The sequence below is a fragment of the Ooceraea biroi genome, chromosome 6, assembly GCF_003672135.1.
Source record: "Ooceraea biroi isolate clonal line C1 chromosome 6, Obir_v5.4, whole genome shotgun sequence".
NCBI classification, from domain to species: Eukaryota; Metazoa; Arthropoda; class Insecta; order Hymenoptera; family Formicidae; genus Ooceraea; species Ooceraea biroi.
The window spans coordinates 2,627,425-2,645,001 of NC_039511.1; the positions used below are offsets into that span (position 1 = coordinate 2,627,425).

At 43.4% G+C, this 17,577-nt stretch overlaps 1 protein-coding gene across 4 annotated transcripts in view; it reads left to right on the forward strand.

Moving 5' to 3' along the window:
- The first annotated feature begins 269 nt into the window (after positions 1-269).
- The window catches only part of LOC105281846 (mucin-5AC), a 219,653-nt gene continuing 202,345 nt past the window's right edge, over positions 270-17,577 (forward strand). For 2 of the 4 annotated variants that reach the window (XR_894378.3, XR_003406624.1), the window contains exon 1: positions 270-920. Coding sequence is in view for 2 of the 4 variants with exons in the window: in XM_026970157.1 (XP_026825958.1) it covers positions 761-920 (160 nt within the window). In the remaining 2 variants the exon portion in view is untranslated. The remainder of the gene's footprint in view (positions 921-17,577) is intronic. The other 2 variants (XM_026970157.1, XM_011343371.3) reach the window with 1 other exon arrangement.

The following is a 17,577-nucleotide window of genomic DNA, read 5'->3' on the forward strand; positions in this document are numbered from 1 at the left end:
AATAATATACAATCCGTACGTGCACCGCACGGGAATGAGGGATCGGGTGCAGGTACGCGCGGTCGCGCGAGTTCGCGGAATGGAGTGAAAAGCGCGTGTCCTCATGAATGAAATCGGCCGCGGGTCGCGCGTCGCGGGGGCGGGCGGCGAGGAGTCGTAGTAGGTGCGCGGCTTTCACGTGACAGTTGAACGCGCGGTTTCGCGCGCGGCCGCTTCGGCGAACGGTCGGGAGATGTCGCGGCTCGATCGCGTGGCGGCTGGCTTGAAACACCTGACCGGGACGTAGCAGTGCGGCATGGGCTGGTGTGGCGGGCGCACACTTCTTTCAAAACGGGTAGCACGCGCTACCGGTTGACGGCATCGCCGATTATCTTCTTTCTCTCTTCTTCCGCCGTTTCCCATCTCGTGCGCGCGCTCGCTCGCTCCAAGTGTAACGGCGCGGTCACGTGACACGTACGTACCCACACACACACACACACACACATACCCGCGGTTTTTGCGCGACCAAGTTCACATGGAGCACCGAACATCGACGTCGCCACTCGCAAATCGAGCTCGTCGTTTCGGAACTACGTTTGAAACATCGCTCGCGTTCGATCCTTTAGAGTTCCTTTAAAGAGCGCGAACGCGCGCGCGAGTGAGTTGCGTGTCCGCGCGATTCGGGCTCGCGAATCGAGATGTGACCGCGACACGAGGCGCGTTGACCGCGGCGCGACGACCGGGAGTGCGGAAAAAGTGCACGCGAGTGCTTAACCGAAAAATGACGCTCATCGGCCGAGCATCGGTGAGGACAGTGTTGCTGACGTCGTTGCTGCTGACTTGCATAGTGCTGGTGATGCTGGCGCGTGCTGAGGATGTCGCGACCTTGGAGTACGAGCAGCCCCTTCCGGCAACCAACGAGCGACCGCGTCTTGATAAAGGTAAGTTCACGAGCTCTGATACGTTTTATTTTAATTCTTCCTCGGCAAAGTGGCGTTTGAGCTTTTGATAAATCTCTAGTTGTTTATAGCCAGTTAAGAAAATAATAATATAAAGAGCCGACGCAAATTAATTTATAAAGAGAGAAAAAGAATGTAGAAGAACATAGAAAATATAAGAAATCTATAAATTACAGTATAAAAGTAGGAATAATAAATATAAAGGAGGAGGAATAACAAATAAAGGGTCAAATTATCACATAATTTAATACTGTATTTAAATTAATAAGATAAAAATAATTGTAATTTTCAGTTGATTATATTGTTTGATAATTATACGCTTTACAGTAAAAAAATCTGTATAATAATGTAATAATATAGAAGGAAAGTGAAAGAGAGAGGGGAGCATCTTCTCTAGACGTTTCACTGCATCATGTTTGCATCTTTATCTATCGGCCTTTCTTTCTCTCATTCGCGTACGGGGACTGCACTCTCCGGCAATCATTGCAATGACGGTGAATGCCTGAACTTTGTTGCTCGTCTCAGCTTTGCCGATGAAGAATGACCTTTGCACTCAGTCGCTTCTGTGAAAGTATGCCTGCGCATCCGCCATCGCCTCGCGGCGAAACACTCGGCAGAGTCTTCTTCAAAACGCGAAAATTATGAGATTTATTAAATTATACCCTTTTCATTTATATATATTCAGATAATATTATACATAAATATTCAGACAATATAAAGTTTCTTTTTAACAATTAAAAGTCAATTTATATAATATATTAATTATAATGTTATTCAACAATTATATCATAATTAGAAATATATGATACATATGCACATGTACGTGTGTGTGTGTGTGTGTGTTAATTACTTAATTTTCGCGAATCACTGGGCATTATTTTTCGCAATGCAAAGCTTTTCAAAGGCCACTTCTACGATTCATTATGCGTTCACGACGTGTACAGTATCGCAATTAAACATCCGATTATAGCGTCGGGTCGATTTCCCATGATGTTTAGGAATGCGCTGCGTTTATTGTCGGGCCACGTTCGTCACCCACCCGATCACATCAATTAATTTACATGCACTTAGAAAGGCGGAAGCACGTCCCCGCGTATACCACGTGTGCGTGTTTCGAACGCAAAGCTGATGAGTCCTCGTAAGGTCTCCTTCGCGAGTGCAAACTAGTCGCGTTCACGCAACTGCGCTTTCTACTGGCAGCTGAACGTGATAAATGCAGCAAATGGATTTTGACACGGCCAGCCATGCCAAAGCCATCGACCGAGCTTTTTTTCCGTGACGATTACATTTCGCGTTAGATTATCGTCAACGGTGTTTAACACGCTTCAACGCGTCATGGCGTTAGAAAAATCTCGAGATTGTCGTATCAAGAATTTCGCGAGCTGAAGCTAATAGACTATGGCTACCTGAAATGACAAACGTCGGCTTAGATTTAATCCCAAATCTTGTTATAGATTCTGAAACGGTTGTTGGAGAAAAAGCAGCTGAGAATGAATAGCTTCCAGGTCATTGAATTTATTGCACGGGGGATTAATAATCTGATTAATTTATGACAAGTTTTATCGAGTAACATATTGATTAGTCCTGGTCTGTATTTTTAGACACAGTTTTGAAAAAAGTTTGACTTCTTAATGAAAAGGATTTCTAAAATTCCACTCTTATTTCTACGTAAAAAGCTTCTCGATTTTATAAAATTGTCAAATTGGAGATTTTTATTTGTTCACGTACTTGAATTATTTTTTCGAGATTGAAATGAGTGAAATGAGGAGAATTAGGTATTCCTGAGTGATTGGCGAGAGCGAATAACTTTCCGCGAACCGATGCCGGATCAGTCTTCGACGTGCAACAATGTACTCGTACAGCGAATGCATATGCATGGCCAGGGGGGTGCGCGTGGAAACGTTCCTGGCATCGGTTTGTGCTGAATCCTCTTTCAGCCTTGATGCGAATAGTACGTGTCGAGGCTGCTGTTAAAAGCAGGGACTCGTGCGAACATGGCCTACGAATAACCGTTTGCCCGTTGCGAACGTGCCGCGAGCGTTCGCTTTAACGAACACGAAATTTATGATTCCCTAATGTTATTTACGGCTCATAAGATAATCCTCTAATGAGTCACACTTAATGAGTCACACAATACCGATTTCCTGCGGTTTGGATCAGCCCGTAAGACATCCGGTGCCTTCGCAAACAACCGAACTCCTAATTGCTCCTTTCTTTGCGCCGTCTTATGGATTCCTCAATGTCACCCCTCGTTTCCCTTGACTTTCAAGAGATACCAGTTCATTATACTGCATTGTACTTATTTTTATTAATGGCAATATCCTTCTGCTTTTATCGTGCTCTTGAAGAAGTGCTGTTCCAATTTACGATCTTGTTTTGTGCATCGCGCACTATCATATCTTTTTTCTGGAAGACTCTCTTTAGTGCTACTTAAGAGAAGCTATCATTTTCTTTAATGACAAGTGGATACAGGTTGGAACTTTTATAGAAACATAAAAATGATTTAGATGATCTAAAAACATTTTTGAGCCCGCGTTTTGAGATCTTGGAATGCACTATCGGATTTTTATACTCATCTAACTTTGAATTATCAATGCGTTTCTTGTGTTTCCAAGTATTTCACAATCTTTTCAATCGCGCGAGGAATTTTTTGCGGAAATTGTTGAGGGCAGATATTAATTAGGAACGCGTACGGGAAGCAGGGGATAATCGCGTAAAGGCGGGAATTCAATTTATCTCGGGCGAAAACGTGTTACGTTTCAAGTTGCAAGTGCAACGCATGGTTTCCTTTCATGACTTTCGATAACAGGATTTATATTATAAGGTACAGTCAACGTGCGCGGAGCCTTATCAGAACTACTACTACCGGCCTCTCCGTTCGCTCGCGTGGCTCAGCAGGGTCGTCGCGAAGATTGCAATAGGATGCAATTTTCTAGGAAGATCCAGGATGCCTGGCGTACACGCAATGTTAGATAACTCTGAGAGATTTAATTAAGATTAAATCACTCGCGACTCGCTCGATCAATCCTAGCCACGGTCACGAGTCATATGCTAACGCGCAACATTTTTGTTCGCCCTTTGCGATTTTGCAACGCTACGTCCTATCGGAAATGTCACGAGCAGACATCAGTGAAAGTATTAATGGCAATTTATCAAGTGCAAAGAATAAAGTAATGTACGGGAAATAGATTATGCGTTTAAATAACTCTACAGATAAATACTGAAAGTAATACAATAGAATAATATATAATTAAAATGTTATTAAGTTTAATCCAAGAAAAAACGTCTCTCAATTTTTCTCAAAATATAAATAAAGTTTTGTCATTGGTAAAGATTTTTCCGTACGTTCACTGGCTTGCAGCAACGTTGCAAAATTACAATACGCTCCGAGATAACGCTCATTTCTTTTTCCCAAGATCGTGTCAGCGCTCGCTGCCCCTTTCGCAATTGCACGGTGTTTATTACCGACGATAAGTATTCGCGCAACGGTATCCAAGGACGCGCATTTCCAGAAGGAACCGGGACGAAAATTCGCAAATTGATTTACGCCAGCCGAGAACCGCCCAGAAGATTTAGAGGCTCGCAATCTGTTCGCGATGCAAGACGCGCTCCAAATTCCGGCGGCGACTGGCCCCCTCTTCGTTTTTAGAGTAAATTTACGATCTGACCAGAACGCGTTCGGTCACTCCTACCCGATGCGAAGGGTGTAATTTTATAACCGGTCATAATTAGAGACATTAACTCGCTTAGGATCCTTTGCCCGTGCGTTCCATCGTTCCACCGCAGGCCCACCTCCTCTTGCGTTGCGCGGCCATTTCGCTCCCATTATTATGCCAGAACAATGAATAGTTAAAATCTCTTTACTGCCGCGCGAGAGCCGACAAGCGAGCCTCCTCCGAGCAAGCTGCCAGCAGATTTCATGGAAGAATCACATTGCTTCCTTTTTGCCTCTTTTCTTTATGGTTCAGTGTGTCGAAACATGTCGTACCGCATTGCGTTCATTCGTAACCCGGGACATTGGTATCCCGCGAGACGAGTGAATTTTCTAAACGATATAAACGTAAGACAAGTGAGCAAAATCCACGAGTAAAATTGTTTGAATAATTAATCTCGTTATTATAATAAGATAATATATTATTTATTTGTATAGGATAAAATGATTGGTACATCTTTATGCGTACAGTAACATACATACAATGCCATAATATACAATTGATTGAGAATATCAAGTTTTATGAGAAAATCACCTGCTTCTATTTCTGAATCTTAGAGTTAACATGATAATCCAGTAAGTGGGACTAAGAGACTTGTAACTGCTTTTCCTTTTCACAGAAGAATTTTGCGGGCATATACTGCAACACCGATGATTTATGTCGAGTCGAGTGCACGTTAGCTAGTTATTACGAGGTGCAATGCCGAAGAATAATCGAATTCCAACGCGAAACACGTCGCGACCGGGAAAGCATTCGTGCCTTGATTATGCAAGCGACAAATAAGAGCTGTGCGTATTGATAACAGCTTTTTACCGATTTACGACCGCGTTTTTCTCGAAAAGCGACTGCTCTGATTTACTCAAACCTGCAGTGGGAATTTACGATCTCGTAACGCGACACTAAATTTTGTTAAAAACCAAGTTTTTTGGCACGAATTGCCTGCTGCTTGCTTTTACCGCTTGATACAAGAACGGATTAAAGATAATTAGCAAGAAGAAGATTGTTACGAGAGAAATCCACGCTGAGACTGACATCACCGCTTGCGCTGTAAATCGCGGCACAATTGCAAGATTTGAGCTGTTTCGCAATTTTCGCGAAAGACCTTTCGTGAGCTTTCAGCGTTTTTACCGAGTAATTAAGCGAAAACGAGAACTTTCGCGTATACGAGAGGACGAAATTAAACAGGATTTGAAATCCGTGTTGATCTAAAGTTCAGTCCGAGTAACGGGACGCAATATCAATCTCTTCGATGACTATCACCCAGCAGCGGGGGGGAAAACGATTGTTTCGATCACGCGAGCGGCAGGCACGAGATCGCATTCTCTCGCATGAGCACGAGACTTCGTCGACGTGGTGGGCATTAAAGCACGGAAAAAGATCCGCTGGTAACGGCGTGGCGTGCCATGTGTCGGTTATCAACACGCCATAACTCGTCATCTCGCGCGGTGATAATTATCCGTCTCGCAACTCTTCCGCTTCTTCGTCGTCTACCTGGAACGCGGCGCGTTTTCTTTGGCCGCGCGGCAATCTCGACCCGTTAAATAATGCTCGTTACTTTGCACGCCGTTAAAAGTATTCCATCGGCGGTACAATGGCGCGTAACCGGTGGCGGTAAACGCATTCCCGCGTCGGCGTTAAGGGGGGAGCCTGCTTTAGAACGTTGAAAATAAGGTATAATTTTACGAATTGTTTTGGAGAAACTATACAGCGGATCATTATAAAACTTTGATGCATTTATTAGTACATGTTTAAAGATAAAAAACATTATTTTTTTATTTGAATATATCGCCTGTAGAGGTCGTCCTGGAGGCATCTTAGTGCAGCCGGCATTGCAAATTGGTGAGCATTCTCCTGCCTCCAAATTTCGTCCAAACTGAAAAATTGAAATATTTTCTCGTTATTTATGAATTCCCATCGTCGATGAACCTTTAATATTCATAAAAACATTAAGTTAAACAATTACTTTTGCATGAAAAAGTTCAACAACTTTGCCTAAAAATCGTACTTTTGTGTTCCAAGCTCCACCATTTTGGCACTTTTCAACTTTTTTCTTCTCTCTTTGGTTCATCGACGATGGGAATTCATAAATAACGAGAAGATATTTCAATTTTTCAGTTTAGACGAAATTTGGAGGCAGGAGAATGCTCACCAATTTGCAATGCCGGCGACGCGGCTGCACTAAGATTTCTTCAGGACGACCTCTACAAGCGATATATTCAAATCAAAAAATAATTTTTTTATCTTTAAACATGTACTAATAAATGCATAAAAGTTTTATAATGATCCGCTGTATAGTTTCTCCAAAAACAATTCGTAAAATATACCTTATTTTCAGCGTTCTAAAGCAGGCTCCCCCCTTAAAGCCGTAGTAAGGATACCTGCGCGGGGCGGGTAGAAAAACGCGCGGGTCGCGTGTTCGTCGAGACTCTCGAAGTCGAACTCTCGAACGAAACTGGACTCGCTTCACTCGCATTCACTCGTGAGTGGAGACGTTCTTGCCTTTTCTTTTTCGAGAACGAGGAGACTTGCTTCTCGAATTAACGTCGCTTAGCAAGGCGCGAGGTGCGAGGATCCTTCGCCGTGTTTCGTTTGTCGAACACGGCGGTGAGCCTTTGCCGCAACTCGAGATAAACCGCGGGTTTGTTGACTACTTGCGCGCGTGAGGATCTCATTTAGGATAATCTTGACCCGTTTTAAAAGAAATCGCGAAACAGGTTTCCAGAAGTGGTAAACGAGCGAATATATCATACAATATCGTACAATACAAATCTCGCCCGATTTCCAAACTTCACGCGCAAACTTTTTCCAATAAAAATAATGATGGAAAATTACGTTGCTTCTGATGATCTAACACTATCTTAAAAGGATGAGAAAGAGGTGGATATAAATTCTTCACTAATCTCTCTCACGTAGTTTCTTCTATTGGGTTGTTCGGAAAGTTATTTCGTTTTTTCAAGGAAAAATGAAAGGCGGTTTTTTCATATTTAGAATACATTTTATTCAGTGATGTATTGGCCATTTTGTTTCACTACCTTTCGCCATCTTTCTGACAACTCTAAGATTCCACGCTCATAGAAGTCCTTCTCCTTATTAACAAAAAATTGAAGCAAGTGATTTTTGACGCCTTCATTTGAATCGAAGTTTACATTGTTCAAAGAATTTTGTAGAGACCGGAACAAATGGTAATCGGATGGTGCCAGATCAGGAGAGTATGGTGGGTGTGGTAGCACATCCCATCCAAGCTGTAAAAGCTTCTGGCGAGTGACCAAACTTGTGTGTGGTCTGGCATTGTCGTGATGGAATACGACACCTTTCCTATTCGCCAATTCTGGTTGCTTCTGCTTGATGACAGCATCCAATTCATTCAGCTGACGACAATACACTTTCGAATCAATCGTCTGGTTGCTTGGTAGTAGCTCGAAAAATACGATTCCCTTCCAATCCCACCATACAGAAAGCATGATCTTCTTTTGATGAATATCTGCCTTGGATGTCGATTGAGCAGGTTCATCTTGCCTGGACCATGATCGTTTTCGCTTAACATTGTTGTAAACAATCCATTTTTCATCTCCAGTTATGATTCGCTTCAAAAATGGTTCATTTTCTTCACGTTTCAACGATGAATCGCAGATGGTAATGCGTCGAATCAAGTCAATTTCCTTTAAATTGTGTGGAACCCGAATATCGAGCTTTGAAACGAATCCAAGGCGTTTCAAATGATCGTAAACGGTCGAATTCGATAAATTTAATTTTTCAGCAATTTCGCGTGTTGTTATGCGACGGTTTGCATCCACCAGAGCCTTTATTTTCTCGTCATCAGCTTTAATTGGCCGACCTGAACGTGGCGCATCTTTCAAATCGAAATTTCCAGTACGAAATTTCGAAAACCAATTCTGACACTGACGTTCACTCAATACATCTTCTCCGTACACGGGCACACAATTTTTTTCTCGCTTGCACTGCATTTTTACCCTTTCGGTAGTAAAAAAGCAAAATATTACGAAAATGCTCACTTTGATTTTCCATGTTTGATGTGATGCCAAACAAAAATTACTTGACAGATCGCAACACAATAAGATACTAAATGACGTCTGAAATGTCAGTTGTCAAAATATAAAACGAATTTGCCGCTTAGAGTAAGGTTAAGTATCGAGGAACGCGACTAACGACACCTCTTTGTGAAAAACGAAATTACTTTCCGAACAACCCAATATTTAAACAATCTGTGAGAGGGAGAGAAGAGCGAGGAGGAATGCACATTAGAGATGAATAATCGTCACACACGGTGCGCTATTTATATAACCCTTCAATTATCTCTCTTCCATTAGAGACGTAAGTGAGGCTTTTGCGTGACGAACGTAATAGGGACGACCGCGTACGCGCTAATTAAAAAAGAATGCGTAGAGTAGTGGGATGATTATCGACTGGCAGCCGGTTGTGCACAGGTGAATGTAACCCCCTCAGCATGCTGCGTACTCGTATAGAACAGAGAGAGGTGGGAGTCGTGCACTCTCTCTCCACCATTGCCAGGATGGGGCTCTCTAAAGCAGAGGTCCTCACTAGCATTTCGATAAGGGCCCCGCGGGCCCTTTACGGATGCGCCGGCCGCAGGCCGCAATTATAAAATTCATACCGGCTGTATTGAGGAGGATCATCTTAGTATTGATTTAACTCGCCTCTCGGACGATTATACCGGCAATAAATAATCATACGCGAATAATTAATCATATCTAGCCGGCCATTACGATATGCGCGTATCTCGCGCAAGGAAAGATAAAGATCGGAGTATCAAACTTATATAATGCGCTAAATAGCGGTCTTTAAGGTATGATCAATAATTGTTGCCGCGTCCAATTAAGTTGATGATATCTGTCGAAATAATGCTATTGTCTTCTTTTCGATATCGATTCTTTTGCGAGGACATAATTCATAAATTACAACTGTTTAAAAATATTAACGTGTTCAGTACAATGTATTCCTAATAGCGTCATTGATAGCGCTTATTTTTAAATTATAGTACTCATCTTGGCAGGATGGCTAAAGCCTGTATTAGACCACGCATTAGAGATTGAGACTGCGAGTTGAAGATTGGGATCTGACCAAATCGGAACGTTACCTGTTACATTTTGATCGATCGAATCCCGATCTCCAAATCGCAGTCTCCATCTTCAACGGGTAGTCTGCGTTTAAGAAGTAATGGATAGCACGCGTGCAACGTGTGTAGTAGGCGTAGAGTGAGAATCGCTGCTCTATGTGCTCACAGAACACACTGCGACTCACATATACGTGACGAACACATGGCACGTTGCAGCGTATATATATACGCGCGTGCACGGGTGAAACGAGCGAGCGAGCGGACGCGCGGTGAACGGACGCGGCGCTCCCGCCATTTTATATTACAGGAGTTAGCCGCATCCTTCTCTTTCTCTCTCCCTTTGCTTTCGCGGCTCTATACGGCCTATGTCATTATCCGTCATTACGCCGTTGGACAACGGCGAGAAATAGCTTCGCTCGGAGGGGGAGGAAGATCCGCCGTGTAAAATTCCGGCCGATCGCAGCCGCGGATTCGCGCGATGGTACCCGTAATGCGGTTGGTTCAGGGCTCGTCGGACTCGCAACGTGTTATTTCGCCCTGGGATTATCTCGATGTATCGCCCCGGCGTTATCGTCCGTGTGAACCGAGTTTTGTTGCATCTTTTGTTTCTAATACGGTGCTCTTGTATCTGCACAGAAATGTAACACGGTTATACACGGTTACATGCGATAAAGTCTCGGATCACGCAATTTTCTTTCGTATGGTACCAATGCTAGGTTTGTTCGTGGACGTAATGATCGGTCACGTAATTGTAGATATTGTTTGATCGAAAAGAAATAAAGACGTTTCTGAGGAAGAACTCGCTTTTTTAAATCACTTTTATCACCTGTGTGATACTTTGAATTGCCGAGTACCTGATATAAACGCGTAAGGCCTCCTTTTCTCGGAAGATACAGAGCATAAAAGTCTTCTCGGCGAGATCCGTCTTCGTGTTCCGCGTTACCTCGCGCCGATCGAACCGTTCGTTGTTGTATCGGTAATACCGATGATTACTCCCCGAGATGGGAAGATGATCGAGGACCGTTTTATTTTCCGGGTGAAAGTCCTTTTCGCATGGTTTTGCAGTGCGCCGCAGTTCGCCTGATAGGCCGGCGGGTTTTCTGATTCCTCCACGATCGTCGGTCGTGTCGTGCGTACGAAAGGGAAAGTTCGGAGCGCCTCGGATGCGCCAGGAACACATTCGCGATCGCAGTTTCCCCGGCGGCGACGAGCGGGAAATTATCCTGCTCTTTCCATGTCCAGCCTGGCGAAATACTGATGAAACTGTCAGACAAAATGAATGGCGGAAGGACGATTATTGTCGGGTCATCTTTTTCCCCTCTCCATTGTGCAGTCTGATAGATATATGACGTTAATTCGATGATGACGCTAAATAATCGTATTCGAAGTTACGTAAAATACCGGTTACCTACTTTCTAACATTCATCATCAAATTTAGGTTGATGACTGTATACGTCGATACGTCCCTTGGGAAGAGAGAGCCATGAGTAGTACCAAATCGCGATGCACCAAGTGAACATTCATGTCCTCGTCTAATTGAGGATATCAAATGGTAATTTTCTGGTGAATGGTGTGCGCACCCATAATTACGATAATCTTAAACTGGTTTCCGAGCTGTGAAAAATTTGCCTTTCGTGATCACCGGTAAGTTTCTCGAATTGCACGTGCGACTCGAACTCGAACTTGAAATCCGGATCGGCTCTCATCGCCGAGGGCAGCTTTTTACTACACTTTCACCGACGGACCAGTGCTATACATATGTTCCAAACCGGTCGGTCTTCAGAAAAAGATAGGGAAATTTCACCGATTAAATTGAGGAACGATTTTCTTTAATATATTTAATTTAAATTAGCATTGCCGTTAGAAGATGGAGCGCTAGCCTGGTGAAATTCTGCATTAAAATTCATGCATGAGAAGAAGAAATTTAATAAAACAAAAAAGTGACAACCCTGTATTTTTTGTCGGCCGCTGTTTCGCGATCGGGGAGGTCTCGCTCGCCAGCGAAGCGTGTGTGCTGCGAATTTGAGGGAGAGAGATCGAGAGCTCGAGGGCCGATTCGCATGCCGACTATATTACGAACGCGGATCATCCATCAACCGGATCGCAGCCAGACGAGCAAAAAGCTCGCGGACTCGTCTAAACCGATCGCTACGCGTTGCTCTCTCACGGTCTTGTACGTCCACTCGTTTCAGATAACGCGCGTTTCGCTTCGCTTCGCAACCGCGTGCGTGCATCTCGTTGTCGTCTCTCATCGTGCATTTCTTCCATCATGCATGTATGCGTCTTACGCATGCATATCCGCTGCTCTCTTGGATGATGGAAACGATGGCTTAAATAAAAGGCAAAATAAGTTATCACATAACGCGTGGGTTTTTAATTAGAATATAAGATAGTTGCTCAAATTGTGGTCTGGCGATATATTGTACTTCATGTGAATCCATAATAACATTTTGAATAGATTTAATCTTGAGCAGTATTGTTTAATCTTTTGCCACATTAGAAGATCCTGTTTTGAAGGACTTTTTAGAGGACGCGCTATCTCGTGAAATGTTTGTTTCGACAAGAAGGATGAGACCAGCCAGAAAACAAATTCGATTCCTATCGGCGTTAGCACTACTTAGCATTCGAATTTAATATAGCATTGGCGCACTTTATCGCAAGAGAGCATAAATTATTTCGCGTCGCACGGCAGTGCGGTGGATTTTTAGAATGAGAAGTGTCCTTGCGGTAAACCGAGCCGATGGGCTACGTGCTGTGCAGCGTGCACAGCGAAGCCACCATCCCCATTAGATCGCCATTAACGATTTCCTGTTTAATAGACCCTTATGTAATTATGCGCCGAGCCACCCACGCGCGCCGTCACGCATCGTCTCTCCTCGGGGTTCCCTGGACCGTTTCTCTATCTCGTTTTCTTAGACGAGTCTCTCTCTCTCTCTTTCTTCTCGAGACAGACACGCATGCGGATGCATGTATTCGCGGTATCCTTTTATACCAGATTCATCCTCTTATCTCGTTATTAGATAAAGAATCTGATGGATGAAAGAAATTGCCATGGTACTCTATACGTGTATCTCTACACTGCAAAACATGTCCACTTTAACTATAACGGAAAAAAAGTCATTTTTTTCCGCTTTAACTTGTAAGTGTGAAATTAAAGCGGAATCATATATATAGGGTGTTTCCTAAGTAAGTAGACAAACTTAAGGAGGATATTCCTTGGCTTATTTTAAGAAGAAAAGGTCATATAAACATATGTCCTAAACTGCTTTTTTATTTTTGAGCGTGTACGTCAATCAATGGAAAGGAGAGTCGAGGCGTGTATCATGGCTGCAGGTGGACATTTTCAGCAGTTACTGTGATGTTATTAGTTTTCTTTTTAGTTACTACTTTCTTTTTCGTTATAATTTTTCTTTTTGGTTACTATTGTTTTTCATTTGTTTCATTTGCAATAACACAAACTGTTCTATAATAAACGAAAAGTGAACGAAAACAGTGATGTACTTTTTTGGAAAACAAAGCAGTTTAGGACATATGTTTATATGACCTTTTCTTCTTAAAATAAGCCAAGGAATATCCTCCTTAAGTTTGTCTACTTACTTAGGAAACACCCTGTATATACAGGGTGTCCCGGGTTTTAACCGGCAAACTGCGGGAGCATATTCTACTAGTGGAAATAAGAAAAAATTCTTATATCGAGTTGCTTAGAAATGCTTTATTACAAAGTTATAAACCAATATTGAAAAGAAATATGAGATAAGTAACAACGGATTTTTTCACAAAAATAAAAATTATGTACGCAATGATTTAGTGACGCATTTCAAAATGTTGTCCTTGCACATCGATACAAGCTAGACATCGACGTAGTACAGAATTTGTTACGGTACGACATTCCTGAAAATTTTGTTGCATCTCAGTAACTGAATTAGTAATTCGTTGCTTTAAATCTATCTGGTACTCTCCTGTTAGGAAATCTACGTCGATACTCTCGTACGGCAGCTCGTGCATTTTCGTCACAGAATCCGTACACGAAATGAATATCGGTGTATTCCTCATTTGAAAACACTTTTGGCATTCTGATAGTAATTGCTAGTTGACACGACGATTGAAATCTAACAGCTACTGTTGTGAAAGTAACAATCATACTGAATCGTTTCAACATAGTGAACATGAATACATGTGAATACACGTAACATAAACATCTTCGACCTTCCAAATTCTACACTATGTTCCGTTGTTACTTATCTCATATTTCTTTTCAATATTGGTTTATAACTTTGTAATAAAGCATTTCTAAGCAAACTCGATATAAGAATTTTTTCTTATTTCCACTAGTAGAATATGCTCCCGCAGTTTGTCGGTTAAAACCCGGGACACCCTGTATATATATATACTGCTGCCATATTGCGAGTTGCCATAGTTACGTTATTTTCGTCCGCTTTAAATACGTATGCATATTTAATATACATATTTAAAGCGGACGAAAATAACGTAACTATGACAACTCGCAATGATTCCGCTTTAATTTCACACTTACAAGTTAAAGCGGAAAAAAATGACTTTTTCCGTTATAGTTTCGCGGAATTTAAAGTGGACATGTTTTGCAGTGTATATGTGTATCTCTATATGTATATGTGTGTTAGAACTTTAGCTTCGCGAACGGAATTGAGTACGGAACCGGTACACCTTCATTGATAAAAGCGCGAACCACCCCTCGCCGACATGAATTAATTGAGACGATCGATGCATGTTCCGACTACGCGCCGTCGCTCTACGTAATTTCACGCGGGAATATCTCGGTATCTTCCTCTCGTATCTGCCTCGAGGCTTCGAAATGTGACGTCGACGAGGTCTGACGATCGCCCATGAGCTTCGGCCATTGGCACGAATCACCTGGCTGATGTCTCATGAGCTTCGTAGCAGGATGAAAGATCCTTATATAAAAATTTTGTTATATTTTTGGGTGACAATCTACATCTACATTTCGGATCTTCTTGAAGATAGTTTCTTGAAACTATTAACAAAAGCTGAATAGAAATTCTACAGAACTGTGACCATATCAAACATTTTACAGAAGTTTGATAGCACCTTAAGCAGTTTTGTAAAGTTTCAACAGAATTCCAGAAATTATGAATTTTAATTTAACCATCCGAGCTTCTCCCTTTTTCCTTCAACTTGCATCCTGTACACTTCCGTCATCTTCGACGGAGCACGAACGTGCAGCTTGGCATAAACTCGCAGCGGTACGAGCGCAAATCGCGAGCGGACGCAGTGGACGCGCGTTGCGATTATGTCACGGTTGATATTTTAACGGCACGAACGGTCGATTGTTCTGTTTCTTTTTCTTTCTTTTTTCCCGCCAACGGAAAGGTTAATGCACGCCCGTCGTCGGAGGGACGTAAAGCGTGCTCGTGCTGAATCTCCACCGCGTCGTAGCCACAGTTATGCTCGGCGGACGTCTCGCACGCTCCGAAACGAGCGACTGCACTCTGCGCGAGTTGCACGCGCGTACAATTACTTTTAGTGTTACAACTCCTACGATGATGCATGTCATACAAGCACGGCCACGCGAAATGGAATTGTCCCCGACATAAAAAGCCAGTTCACTCGGCCGGAATATTGCGCGCGCACGGGGGCATTGCGATGCTGCGCTCCGGTAGCTATAAAGCAAGAATTATTAAGCGACTCTTCAAGTGGATGAGTCGCTCACGTGCGGTTATAGTTCGAAAGGGACTTGGATGAGAAAAAGGGCCTTGTCTGCCCGCCTCTCGAGCATTGCGGGTCGTGTAAAATGGACGGAAAAATTGGACGCATGGACTCGCGCGTTTCACGCGTCACGTCTGATACGAGTGTAATAGATGTATCGCCGTGGAATTACAATTGATCACTACTATTGTAATAATGCTATCGATAATAATAATGCATAAAGTGTTAAATAATTCCTGGAATAGAGAGAGGAGAGAAAGAAAGAGAGAAAGAGATCTCTTCCATCCATTTTGAATTAAATTACACGGACGTTCTCCTACGCATGCATGGATGCCGTATATTTAACGCGATGTGTTCGACGGGCTTTCTCGCTTATGTAGCATCGTGAACACCATGCATCGCCACAAACAGCGATACCGGCTTTCATTCCTCAAGATGAGTTATCAAGCCGCTCCCTGTGTACGCACGATCCGATTGACGTGATTCGATCTCTCCTCTCTCTTTCCTGATCTACTGGACGTTGTCCAATGCCAGACTAGTAGCGATCGTCTTATGGGCGTCCCATTTGATTGCATTCATTAAGCGCGTTCGACTCACAGTATCGGCTTCCTCTTTACTCGCGCGTTCTTATGTCCGCGATATCGAGCCAGTGGGATCTGGAGCATGCTCCCGGTCTCTCTCGCTAGAGAGAGGACCCGAAAGGATCGTGATCGCGACGCACGGGTAGGGAAGCGCAGGCTAGAGCAGAGACAAGCGTAGAGAAAGAGGAGAGAGTCGGGGGCAGGACCAGTCGTAAGCGATCAGATCGTAAGAGGAGGACGGTAGAAAATTCTAGGAGAGGAGGATAACATCTCGTTAGACTAGTCTAGCAGGCTCTCCAGGAGAGTGCAGCCTGGTTCCACCGCTTCTCGCGCTACGCTCTCGAGATTGATCGTCTACGCGCCGCATGTACGTACGTATGAACGTACGACGTTCTTCCTCCTCGTAGAGGAGTGTTTGACGAGTGCCCCGGGACCGCTGGGGCCTCCGCGGGCCTCCTCCGAGAGTCGAGAGTCTCGTGGGAAATCGCTTTATCCTTCCACTCGTGTTGCACAACCCACCTCCTGATTTCCTCCTCTGGTACTCGCATGTGCATTTAGTCGGGACGCGCGCTCGAGACGGGCAAAAGAAAAGCGTGTACGAACATGAAATCTCTCCCACGCCATTAATCCATAGATATGTCATACTCTCTCCTCTTTTAATTTATAATTTGTGCACATGTGAACGGCAGAGTTCTCTCTTTCTTTCTCTCTTTCTATACATATCTGTCTATACGTCTATCCTGCCCTTCTCTCGTGTATGCGGCTTATTACACGCCGTTCGGATTGGCGTATAGCTTGCGATAATTAGAACTTAAATCGGATTTATCTTCGCGCGGACGTAAAGCCAAGCGTAACGGACGTACGGATGGACGTACGGACGGACGGAAGGTGTGTTTCAGGGCTGTGCCACCTTTTGATTTATAGCGCGGCCCGGTAGAACGCGAAATAGCGATGTAAGGGTGCGCGGACGACATGGGGAGTCCCAAATTACCGTCTCTTCTTCTGGGTCTCATTCTTCATCGTAGCCCACGCGTGCGCCGTCGTATTGCATTGTTGTTCGCGTGCAAAAATCATTAAAATTATTGCGGGATTGCAATTAAGCGCGCAGTTTGCAATTTTGATGAATCTTGTAAACTGTTCTTTAATCGAACAATTTACATTAGCTTGTGTCTACATTACTTAACATTTTATGTTACATATACTGTCACAATGTATATTTCAAAATGAATAATTTTTAGCTTTAGTAATCGATCGCTCTCTGAAATGTGCAAGCGTAGAGATTGCGTGGACGCAATTAGCCCTTCTACCGCGTAATTAGAACGTTGGAATAAACGAGGATTAAGATTACGGCGGTATTCTTATATCTCGCGTTTTGTCGTGCACGTGCAATCGCCGACCGGTTCGCGACAGTGCCGTTCTGTTTCATTTGCAACGTAGGCGTACTGTAACGTGCCGGACCACGTTGGTATCAAATACCTGAAACATTAAGTGCATTATCAAGTCGACTACTCCATTACGTACGAATGATGCGGTAAAGCGGAAAATGG